Source organism: Uranotaenia lowii, chromosome 3 (assembly GCF_029784155.1).
Source record: "Uranotaenia lowii strain MFRU-FL chromosome 3, ASM2978415v1, whole genome shotgun sequence".
NCBI lineage: Eukaryota > Metazoa > Arthropoda > Insecta > Diptera > Culicidae > Uranotaenia > Uranotaenia lowii.
The window spans coordinates 90343370-90355934 of NC_073693.1; the positions used below are offsets into that span (position 1 = coordinate 90343370).

The window sequence follows — 12565 nt, forward strand, 5'->3', positions numbered from 1 at the left end:
AGGCGTCGCAAAAGGAAAGTAACCCAGGCATAGCATACTGATCAGTAGGAATATTTTGGCGCGTATTTCTCAACCTGGGGTTTGTTTTTCGTCCCCATGGGCGAGCAAACGTCGACGCATGAGGATAGTAACCAAAGCACACTGTTCATTGATTGCTGGAAAATTTATCAATAAGGCGCCTGTTTCTCAAACACGTGGGGTGATATGCAACCTAGATGTGTATTTTTCTTGCTTATTTGATTTGTACACAGCACGTGGTAATAAATGACGCCTAGGTGTGACACAGATTGGTATTTTATCAATCGAATCAAAACCAATTGAAAGATTTGCAAAAATACTTCCATATTTAGTTCGTGTTAATATAGGTAGCATTCGACTTTTCATTCAAGGAACATTAGAACATGTTCAAACGTTCAACTTTTTCTGTTAAAAAAAATAAAACTTAGGTTTTCTTCTAGAAATTGTTACTTCGGCCCAAATACACAACTGAAACGAATTTAGAAATGAAAATGGGAGCTTTTTATTTTAAATAATTCTGAAAAAACCATCGTACTTTTTGCTTACATACCAATTCAAGTACGTACTTAACATGAAAAATGTTTTTGTGTTACATGGCTGCATAAAAGAGACTTTTGATCCACTTAGTTTTTGAAAAGCGAGACTTAAGAATTGATATTCAACTGGACGCAAAATTTTTAAGAGAAATTTTTAGTGTTAAAAACAATATTCCCTTCTGTCAACTTACACGGTGGGGCAAGGGCAAACGTCGAACTTTTAAGAAATTCATCTTCAAAATGATTCAATATGTTGGAAAGACCAGAAGGGGTATTCCGAATGTTGAAACTGCAGCGGATATTGAAAATTCTTAAATGTCTTTGTAAATGAAGGTCATTCCCTTTGAACAGCATTCGTTAAAAGTGGAGTAACAAACATAAATTTATATTGCAGGAATACTGCAGATATATCAGTGAAACTTGATAGAACAAAAAACAGGAATTCGTATTAAATCCATTTTAAAGCCATTACTCTGACGCATCTGTAAATAAGCTTTGCATTTACACTTGCCCCAATATGCGGGACAAATGTAAACTTAGAAATTTTGTTTTTGCCTCCTTTTCTTGAAAATATGACTTTCAAAGAGAAAATAAAAAAAAAAGCTGAAAACTTATTTAGTGATGCAACTGATATTTTTTTAAATATTTATATGTTTACCGTAGTAAATTAATTTAAAAAAAAAAAAAAGAAATTTGCACTGTATTTAAAACATAACTAATTTAATATATTTTTCATTACCATGATAAGTGTTGTTTGGGTATCGAGCCGGTTAAATTTGCCTACCTTCTTCAAGCAGTGGGGGACAAAATTTAAAAAGATGGGAGAGCTCCCATGTAAATTTAAGATAAAGAGCTTTTCAAAGAAGGGATCATATTTAAAAAGGTTTTTTTGGGTACAGAGTACAAATTTCAGATCTTGAAAAATGAGTTAAGAGATCAGTAAATAATATATACCATCTTTGAATTGCTATTCAGAACTGCAGCTGCAGCTCTCATTTCAAAGTTGTTGGTTCTGAAGTATGATGAGGTTTGATTTAAAACAATGCTCTCTAAAATCTCAATTTTAATAAATTTTTATAAAATACATTTATTTCCGGAAGGTGTAGCAAAGCACAACGGGTCAGCTAGTATTTTAATAAGTAGAGCTTTGAAAATCAATATCAGCTCAAATAATTATAGTTTGCAAAATTAAAAAAAAAAAGATTCTTTGACTGACCCAGATTTCTACTGTTGAAAAAGTGCTTGTACTTGAATTCAAATATCTAGGACTGCGAAACTTAAATTAGGTTTTTGTTTTGCATTTGGAATGCTTTCGATCATTCGAACTTCACAAGTTCAATGCATATGTATTTATAGTGTTTAATTTGTTTTAACGCGATTCAATTTTTTGTTAAGTACAAGTTCTTTTTAAAAAATGTATTTCTTATGAATTTTTTTTTAGAAAGGTGTATTGTAGAATCGTTGAAAAATGAAATCTTTTAAATTTCATTTCATTTCATCATTTCAAATTCCATCATTAAATGTAATAATCCATCAACTTGCAATGCACGCATCCAAAGTTTTTATTTTGTGAAAATTTTTCATTCAATATAGAACTCAAACAACGTTTGAAATTTCAAATTGATTAGAACTCTGATGGTTTTCAAATTGATTGAAACAAGACATGTCTTGAATTTTCAATTAATTGAAATGAGTTCGTTGGTATCCTTTAAGTTTCTAAGAATAGGGAATAAAAAGTGTAACACCTGCCCAGAATTACTTTCTCTTTCTTAATTCCGTGAAAAACTCCCAGAGATTGCTCACCTGAATTTCCTCCTCCTTCTCGCTGGCAAACTGGAAGTCCTCCGCCGAGGTAATACTGATGATGCTGCAGCATAGCGCCAGGGCCAGGCAAAACGTGTGCCTCCGCCGATGCAAATTCATTGTGACTAATCCCCTCCGCATGCACTCACACTCATATAATACGTACGTTTCACTCTCACTTACTCCCTAGCTTAGCGTATTCGGATGAACTAGTTTCGAGAAACACTACTCGTTTTATTTTTTTTAAATAGAAAATTGTTTACTAAATCATTGAACTTTATTTTAGGGAAAAAAGCTTCACTATCACTAGAAGAATTGGTTCAAAACTAGAAGAAAATGGAAAAAATAGTAAACAACACTCGCTGACTAAGTAAAAGAAATTTCCCCCCTCATGAATAAAAGATTAAACAAATAAGTAACACAAATGCTTGCGTGTGCTCGCCTCTGTAAATTAATAAATTTGTCTCGTTTCGAAGCCGAAGGTTTATGATAAAAGGGGCAGATTCGAGAGAAAAAAAAAAAGGTAACAAAAAGCACAGCACTACAAATCACACTTCACACCTCCCCTAACGAGCTTTCAACCATTTCCCAGATGCCGCCACCGGCGTCGGCCACCGTAAATAAGGGCTGGGGGATTTGCATATATTCATTCACAGGGGTGGGTTTGAGCACTTTTGCAGGGTTCCACTAAGCCGTTCCGGATTTAGTATACGGTAGGTATCTCTCGTTAGATAACACCGATTGTGGTGACTTGTGCGCGCATAATTATGCACTCTTCTGTTTGGGTCTGGCGAGCGACTTCTTCAGCTTCTTCTTTTTCACGATCTCCTATCTCGTATAATCTAGAGGCGGAATGCTCAGCTGTCTTCCATGTATCCATGTAAAGCTGCCGCCGCCACTAGTATCTAGACGAGAGTCCATCCACTAGCTTGCGATTAGATATGCGGCGCGCGGGCTTTTCTTCTGGTGTACCTCAGCACGATGAGGTATGATAATCTGAACTAGGTGGAGAGAAAAAAAAGCTTCTTAATCACGAAATCTCCCCAGGTTACACACGGAAGCCTTTCCATGCATCGATGTTCGAATCAAGCTGGGTCTAGCTGGAGTCTGTCTTGTCTAGGAGACGACGATACAACTAGAGCGGCTGTTGGGGCTCCATCAACAAGAGGTTGGAGGGCAAAGGTGAAGCGGTACACGGTAGTCGTGATTTAAGATGAGTGTTTTCGTTCCTGTAAGTAGAAAAGAAAAGAAAGCTTTTGAGAAAATGAGTCGATAATTGAAAGGTATTGAGGTTTGAGGCTATGCATTTGGTGTGATATGGCTAAATGTGCTGTTTCTTACAGATTAGGTATTTTTACGAGGAGTGTTATAGCCCTTATGAAAGGGAAATTGCAAAAATGATAGTAATTAATTGTGATTCACTTTCATGTAATTGAATCTTAATTAAGCTGATTCAAATATGAATGTTACATTTCAAATCCTGATTTGTGAGTACACTCATAGAAGAGGTTGCAAAAATCCAATGCCTATTTAGCAAATCTCTGTGCCGAAAAGTGTACTGTACCAATGACGATAAGATTGGAAAAGCACTACTGGTATAGAGATTCGATCTCGAAAGCTAAATGATACACCACTACATTCAAGCGAAACAAGAAAAATACTTTATGGGTTTTTATCCTATACGATTAATCATCCCAAAAAACAGTGAGAATCGAACTCCTTGGAGCATCTCATCTTGGATTGTCAGTCTGGTATCTTACCCAGTGCACCATCTGAGTCAGTTAGCCCTTCTTCCACCGCCGTTTACCGAAAAAGATTGGCCGTCTGCCGGTTGGTTGGTGTTTTTTTATCTTCCTTCGTGTTTGATGAGAAAGGAATAAGAATTGGAGGGGTATGGAGAGGGAATGGGAAATAAGGAAAGGACAATGCCAGTTATTAAAAAGCTTATTAATGCCGGTCCGGCATAGAGTATTATACCGATAATTCCACCTTGAAGGAAGGTCATTATTGTAGACCGCGAAAGTTTTTCCAAAATTTCAAAATTTGATTTTTTTTTCTTTTTTTCAAGGAAATATTGTTCCCAACAAAAACCAAAGATTCGAAAAACCTCTATACTTTTTATTTTGTTCAATATTTGACACATTACTTGTGCTCTAAATTGCACATTGTATGATAAAATTTTGATATTTGGTTTCATTATACCACGGTACCATTATACCTGCTTAAAGAGAATCCAACAATGTCAAGCAAAAAGTTCTTCTCTAAACTCAAAACTTTAAATTCTTTATCAAATTATGATAAACGACCAGGGCAGTAGGAAGAACGGACTCATGGGGTGGGGGGGATGGTGTTTGGAGACTGAATTTGACCTAAGATTTTCACCCAACGATGCACGAATAAAAAAAATTCAAAACAAACGATATTTGTTACTGTATGACTATTCATTTGTACGTACTCAATAATAGTTTTCGTATTAAAAAGTAATTTTAGAAAAGTTGTTCTTAAGTTAAAGGGTGGCCTAAATTTTTATAATGAAACCTTAAGAAACCAAATTTGGAATTTTTTTGTCGATCGTTTAAATCTTTCAATTTGTTTTAGGGTTTGGTAGATAAAATTTATTTGATTTGAGCATAAAACAGGTTCTTTTTAGGGAAGCCTTCAGTTTCTTTAATAAACTTATTCTATACTCAAATCAAACAAACTCAATCTTACAAACTCTTTTGTAAATTCCAAGATTCTAACCTTTGATAAAAATAAAAAAAAAAACAAAAACAATTACACTTTTTTCGGATCGAATTTACTTCATGTAAACTAAATCTATGATTTAAGTTTGAAATTTGGCTTTAAAAAAAACTGCAATATAATCAATGTTAAACAATACACCGTGAAAATATAGAATTTTGTGCAGATTTTTTAGGTGAAGATCAGGTTCCTGTTTCTTTAACAGTAAATATTTTTCATTAATAATCAATTTCATCATGAAAATCCTGTGGATGATATTCTTAAATAAAATTCTGGATTTTTTGCGTAAAACAAAACAAAGAAAATTAATTCAATTTCGACTTAATATTTGTGGTTTTCAGCTGAATTGAGTGTATAAACGAGTCTTGATTAAGAAATTTGAAATTTGGAAATTGAATTGTCAAGCAAATTTTCAAGTTCATGTTCTCTCGAATTCCTCAACAATTTTATGTTGATTGAAAAACTCATTTACAAGCTAAATTTTTTTCTGAATTTTTAATCTGCAATCTGAATCTGAATTCTGAACCTGGAATAAAAAATTGGACTTTGAACTTGTTTCCGAATTTCCATACGATTTCTGAAATGTACAAAAAATACGATTTTTGAATTTTCATTGCAGACCAGAATTTTATGAGCCAAATTTAAAAGCCTTGGTTCATGAATGTATTATTCAAATTCTGAAGCTCTTGTTTAATCTTAATTCATTATATCAATTATTTATTTTTAATCTGTATTGTGAATCTGAATTTAAATGTGAATTTCAAACGATAAATCTGTATCTGAGTTTTAAATTTTGTATCGCCATTTAAAAGCTTATGTATAAATTTTGTGTAATAATTAAGTTTAAGAAGATTCGTTTTCATACTGTTGGAGAAGTAAGTCGTGTTTCACTCGAGCTCGTCCAAAGTGTGTATTGTGTGTAGTGCTGACCTTGAGTTGAAGCTATACAAAGGCTGCTGCATAACCGGAGAAACGTTAGAGGAGAGGCTAAGTACAACATATAATAATAGATTTCGAATAAAAAGAAAGTTTGATTGCCATTAAAATGAGTCATGAAAGTGGGGGTTCTCCACTTTCTGACTTCAGAGAAACCCAGAATATCACTATGGTTGAAATAACTTCCGACACGCGTGATTCCATTGATTTATCTTCAGATCCACGACCATAAGTTTTGCTCAATAAAGTATCTACATCTGTATTGCCTTTAAAGCTACCATGTGCTCTGCCGTCCATCCTAAATTCTTTTTCTTTTCCCCCATCATGTTTCCCTTCTAATCAAGACCCTCAAAACTCTCAAGCATTACCTCCAAGAGTTGTATCGCTTACAGCTGCCGCCGAGCAGAGCGATGCCTCAAATGCTTTTTTGCCATCATCGTCACCACAAAACAATGAACGTGTGAAACAGTATTCCGAAAGCAGTCCCGGCCCTTATCAAATATATTTTAGACCAAAAGAAAAGCCATTAAATATAGTTACGATTTCTAAGGAGTTGCATAAAAAGTATCCGTCCATCTTGGAAATCAAAAAAACTGCGCACAATCGACTCCGTGTAATAGTTGATAAAAGAAAACATGCAAATGCGATAGTTTGTGATCCTCTCTTCACTCTTGAATATTCAGTGTATGTACCTAGTTTGATGGTAGAAATTGATGGAGTTATTTCGGACAAATATATTGATACATGTGATATTCTTGAGGGTTGTAGCCGTTGGAGAAACGGTGCTATCCCTCCAGTTAGAATTTTAGACTGTCGTCGTTTACATGTTGTTTCTCGCGTTGATGGTAAAAAAGTTTACTCTGATTCGGCCTCAGTTAGAGTAACGTTTGAAGGTACAGTGTTGCCAGATTACGTTGAGGTAGAAAAAGTTTTATTTTCTGTTCGAGCATACATTCCTAAACTAATGTATTGTGAAAAGTGCAGGGAGCTCAATCATACGGAAAAGTATTGTTCAAATAAGACTAAATGCGGGAAATGCGGGCAAAATCACGCAGCATCTGAGTGTAAGATTTTGAATAGCAAATGCTTTCATTGTAATGCATCGCATCTGAATATTACAGACTGCCCCATGTATCTTAAAGCGAAAGGTGAATGGAAAAAAACAGTAAAAGAGTCAAATAAACTTACATATGCTGAGATGCTTAAACGTACTGAGGGTATTCAAATTAATAATCGTTTTGATGTTCTCTCTGAAAATTCAGATTTAGAACACGTGTTGGATTCTCAGATTGAGGAGGGAACTAGTAGTAGGAAGAGAAAACAGTTAACTCGCCCAAAGATTCTTAAAAAAGAATCGAGAAGAATGTCAACAGTTGATCCAATCCCTAGTTGTTCATATCCTGTTTTGAAACCTCAAAAATTGTCTCCACCTGGATTTATCAATTTAAATTGTAAACAAATCCCTGAACCACCATCCGAAAATTCAAAAAAATCAAATGTTGATAATTTATCGAATAAAATTGATGAAGGGTTTTCAATTGAAAGTATTATTGAAATGTTGTTCGATGTTTTTGAAGTTCCAGATTCTTTTAAATCAATTGTTCTCATATTTATGCCCCTCATTAAAAAAGTTCTCAAAAAAATTAGTACAGAATGGCCCCTCATTGCTTCTTTATTAGATCATGATGTATAGAAAACTTAAACTATTACAATGGAATGCTAGAAGTATTGTGCCCAAAAAGGAATCATTAATGGTTCTTTTGAATGATTACAATATTGATATATTTTGTATTTGTGAAACATGGTTAGTGCTAGGTATGAATTTACAGATCCCTGGTTTTAATATTTTAAGAGAAGACAGAGATACGCCTTATGGAGGAGTTCTTCTAGGGATTAAAAAAGGTATTGAGATTGAAAAATTGAATCTTCCAAAATTTGACAAATTAGAAGAAGTCTCAGTATTATGTAAAATAGGTAGTTTTCGTTTTGCAGTATCTTCATTATACATTCCACCAACTCCGCATAACTTAAATAGAGTACAAATTAAGACACTTGTTAATGCCATTCCTGAGCCTAAAATATTGCTAGGAGATTTCAATTCCCATGGTTGCGCTTGGGGAGAGAATTTTGATGATTCCAGAGCAATCACGCTGTATGAACTTTGTGACGAAGAAAACCTTACCATATTGAATGATGGACGTGTCACAAGAATAGGGGCTCCTAATTCTAGAGATTCAGCCATAGAGTTAACACTATCTTCGAACGCTTTAGCTCTTGTTTGTAGTTGGAATGTTTTAGAAGATTTGAATGGCAGTGATCATCTTTGAATAGTTATTGAAATTAATAATGAGAATAATATTGAAGACATTTCGTTTATTTATGATTTAACTAAAAATATAGATTGGAAAGTGTATCAAAATTCACTATCAGAAAAAATGTATGAGTACGAAATGTATCATCATTCGTTCAATATTTTAGATGAATACCAATTCTTATGCAAAACTATTATAGACTGTGCTAAGGAAGCGCAAAATAACCCTATACATTCAGTTCTTGGTTCTAGAAGAAAAGGTCAACCGTGGTGGGATCAGGAATGTTCAAAAAAATACTTCGAAAAGAAAGATTCCTTCAAAAAGTTTAGAAAATTTGGAAAAATAGATGATTTTAAAAACTATCAACAATTAGAGTATGAATGTCGTAAACTTTTTCAAAGCAAGAAAAAACATTATTGGCAAACTCGAATTGCTACATTCACTAGAACTACAGCATTATCAACATTGTGGAGAACTGCCAAAAACTTAAGGAATACTGTAAATGAAAATTTAGAAAAGTATTCAGAAGATTGGGTTGAAGAATTTGCACAGAAAATTTGTCGTGACTATGTTTATAAATTAGTTGATGAGTTCAGAACTAATAATGATAACGAAGATTTAGCATCTCCAATAAAAATGATTGAGTTTTCTACAGCGTTATTATCAAGCTCAAATACTGCTGCAGGATTAGATGGAATAAAATTTAAACTGTTACAGAACATGCCAGTCTGCTCTAAGCAAATGTAGTTGAACTTGTATAACAAAATGAATGATGCAAATGTAGTGCCAGATGAATGGAGGGTTATAAAAGTGGTTCCTATTTTAAAACCAGGAAAGCATTCCTGCGGTTATCGATCATATCGACCTATAAGTTTGTTACCTTGCCCTAGAAAAACTTTGGAAAGAATATTGCTGAATAGATTAGAAAATTGGGCTGAAAGAAATAAGTTTTTGTCTATGACGCAATATGGATTCAGAAGAAATAAAAGTACTTCTGATTGTTTGGCTGAATTAACAGTAGATATAGAAATAGGATTTGCAAAAAAAGAACACGCTGTTTTTCTGGACATATCTGGAGCATATGATTCAGTTAATATAGAAATTCTTTGCGAAAAGCTTATCAGGAAAGGAATCCCAACAAAAATTTGTCAGTTTCTTTATAATTTACTTAAGGAAAAAGAAATGTGCTTTTATGTAAATAATAGGTTTAAATGCCAAAGAACAAGTTATCTAGGGCTTCCTCAAGGCTCAACATTAAGTCCTTTCCTTTATAATTTTTATGTAAAAGAAATTGATAATTGTATAGCTGAAGGTGCATCAATTTTACAATTTGCTGATGATATTGTCGTATATAAATCGGGGAAAAATATATCTGATACTCAAGAAAAATTACAATTAACTCTTAATAATCTGAACAAATGGGCTATGAGCTTAGGGTTAGAGTTTTCAACAGAGAAATCAGAAATGATTGTTTTTACCAAAAAAACTAAGCCTGTAATTATCAATTTATCAATGAGAGGAAACCAGCTTAAAAGAACATTGGCGGTCAAATATCTTGGCGTTTGCTTTGACACGAAACTATTGTGGCGAAAACATATCGAATTTTTGATTAAAAAATGCACAAAACGAGTCAACTTTTTAAAAACCATAACTGGTTCCTGGTGGGGAGCGCATCCACAGGATTTGATTGACAATTCTCTCGGTTCTTCAGTATGGATGCTTCTGTTTTCATTCCACAGCAAATAGTCATATTATTAAATTAGCTCGAATTCAGTTTAGATGCTTAAGAATAGCTTTAGGGAGTTTTATTTCAACACATACTATGTCTCTAGAAGTAATTGCTGGGGTGATGCCTTTAGAACTGAATTTCTTTGAATTGAATCTCAGGCAGTTATTTAGGTTTCAAGCAAGACATAGTTCAATAATTGGAAAGCTAGATCATTTGTTTGAATTGAAGCCAGGACTTAAGTTTTTAAGCGTGTATAGGAGCTTTTCATCTATTCAAACATATGCTGCTCCCACTGAATCTATTTTTGATTTTTTTAACGATGAAATTCAATATATTCCTGACGTTAGTTTTCAATTTAAGAAAGAAATAGATAAAATACCAATTAATCTTAGAAATCAGATGGTAAATCATATTTTTAGAAGTACTTTTGATGAATTTGATTCACGCAGTTTTATTTTTACGGACGGTTCTTTAATAAATTTTGAAGCTGGTTTTGGTGTTTATCACTCCGAGTCCTCCCATTTTTACAAATTAAAAAGTCCATGTACAGTTTTTGTGGCCGAGTTGATAGCAATTTTTTTCTCTTGTGAGCTAATTAAAAGTCTACCTCTTGCAAGGTACTTTATATTTTCAGACAGTATGAGCTCTTTAAAATACATCCAGTAGATTATTATCAAATATTAATATATTTGTTCTGAAAATCAAAAAGGTTCTGATGGAGTTGGAAAAATTAGGATACACAGTTAGTTTGTTTTGGATTCCTTCACATTGTGGAATTGTTGGTAACGAGAAAGCTGATCTTTTAGCTAAACAAGGTGCTGTAAGCGATAATATCTATCTAAGAGGATATCAACCTACTGAACTATATCCTTTTGCCCATTCCATATCAATGACTATGTGGCAGAGCAAGTGGCTAAATAGTGAGTTTGGAAGGTTCTGCTTTTCAATTTTTCCAGAAGTGAAAGAGAAATCTTGGTTTAGTAATAAATCTCTTGGGCGAACATTCATTAAAGTTTTCTCTAGATTAATGTCAAATCATTACAACTTGGCTGTTCATTTATTCAGAATAAATTTAACAAATACAAATATTTGCGATTGTGAGAATGGGTATGAAGATATTGATCATATATTATGGCATTGTTCAAAGTATTCCAATGAACGCGATATTTTAAGAAGCTCTTTATCTACTCAATCGTTTGGGACACCATTACGTGACATTTTGGGTCAATTAGATCTGGCATTAATGAAAAAAATATTCGATTTCTTAAAAAATGTTGACTTGCAACTCTGAACAACACAAAGACGAGCTGATAAACAACCAAGGATAAACTGTTACCCATTAGAGACTAGAATATAAAAATCAAGACTACTGAAAAATGGTAGAAACTACTAAGTGTATACAAAAACGAATACGAATAATTCTAGTTTTATATTATGTATAAATACTATCAATTATATTCAACATGCAGTCGGCTCAAAATGATAAGTTATCAAGAACCTTAGATTAAGTATTTTATTGTTAATAAAGGTTAAAAAAAAATTAAGTTTAAGAACTTATAATTTGAATTTTAAATAAATTTCTTGTTTTTTTTATACTCAAATTATTGAGAATGCATATGATTTGCGAAAAATATAATTCAAAATTGGTATGAAATGCAAAACTAAATTTGAACTAGGATTTCGAAGCAACTTTTCATTTCCTTATTTCTTATGATTATTTGAAATGAAAATCAAGAATCCTCAACTGGATGCGGAATCAGAATTACAAAAACAGAGAAACAAGTTTGGTTACGGGAAAATGGAACCAGAGCCTGCAGAATGGGTTAACTTTGAAATTTGAAATTCAGACCTGAATTTCTATGAACAAGTGAGAAAATTTTGAAATACTTTAGCAGAATTTTGAACTCGGGATGGGTTTTTGAGGTTTTGGCATTAGGTTTTAGTCTAAATTGTTACTCTTGAATAACTTTACTCTATTATCATTATGAATTTAAAAATTTTGAGTGTAGAGTAGAATACCACGCTTGCTTTTTTCGACGCTCGTGGAGGGGAGGGGGGGGGGGAGTTAACCCTCAACCACCCCTCCTCCCCAATCCTATGGCCATGTAAACGAATAAAGTGATCAAGAGTAACAATCTCGACACAGGACTAAGGCCAAACCCTCGAATTCTTCGCCACAATTCTACTGAAGTTTTTCAAAAAAAAATCTCACTTGTTGATTGATATTTCAAGACTGAACTTGAAAAACGCTATCAAAAGTTATTTACTAAAGAAGTTGATGCATGATTTTGAGTGGTCCCAAATATAAAATTTTATTCGAACAATAAGAATTTAAATGATGAGATTAGACTAAGGTTGCCTGATTTTTTTCAGCACGTTTCCGGGCCGGACAAATTCAGACTATTTTATCCAAAAACCTAAACAAATCTAGGCATCTGATTTCGAAATTGTCGACCAAAATTCAGGCAAATTTGGTCTAAACCTATGAA

General features: G+C 33.3%; 1 protein-coding gene across 10 annotated transcripts in view; it reads right to left on the minus strand.

Moving 5' to 3' along the window:
* Positions 1-12565, minus strand: part of LOC129754770 (uncharacterized) — a 601388-nt gene that overhangs the window by 88866 nt on the left and 499957 nt on the right. For 8 of the 10 annotated variants that reach the window (XM_055750995.1, XM_055750993.1, XM_055751001.1 and 5 more), the window contains exon 2: positions 2358-2683. In XM_055750995.1, coding sequence (XP_055606970.1) covers positions 2358-2498 — 141 coding nt within the window. In that variant the 5' untranslated portion in view covers positions 2499-2683. Of the gene's footprint in view, positions 1-2357; positions 2684-3413; positions 3587-12565 lie in introns of all 10 variants that reach the window. The other 2 variants (XM_055750997.1, XM_055750996.1) reach the window with 1 other exon arrangement.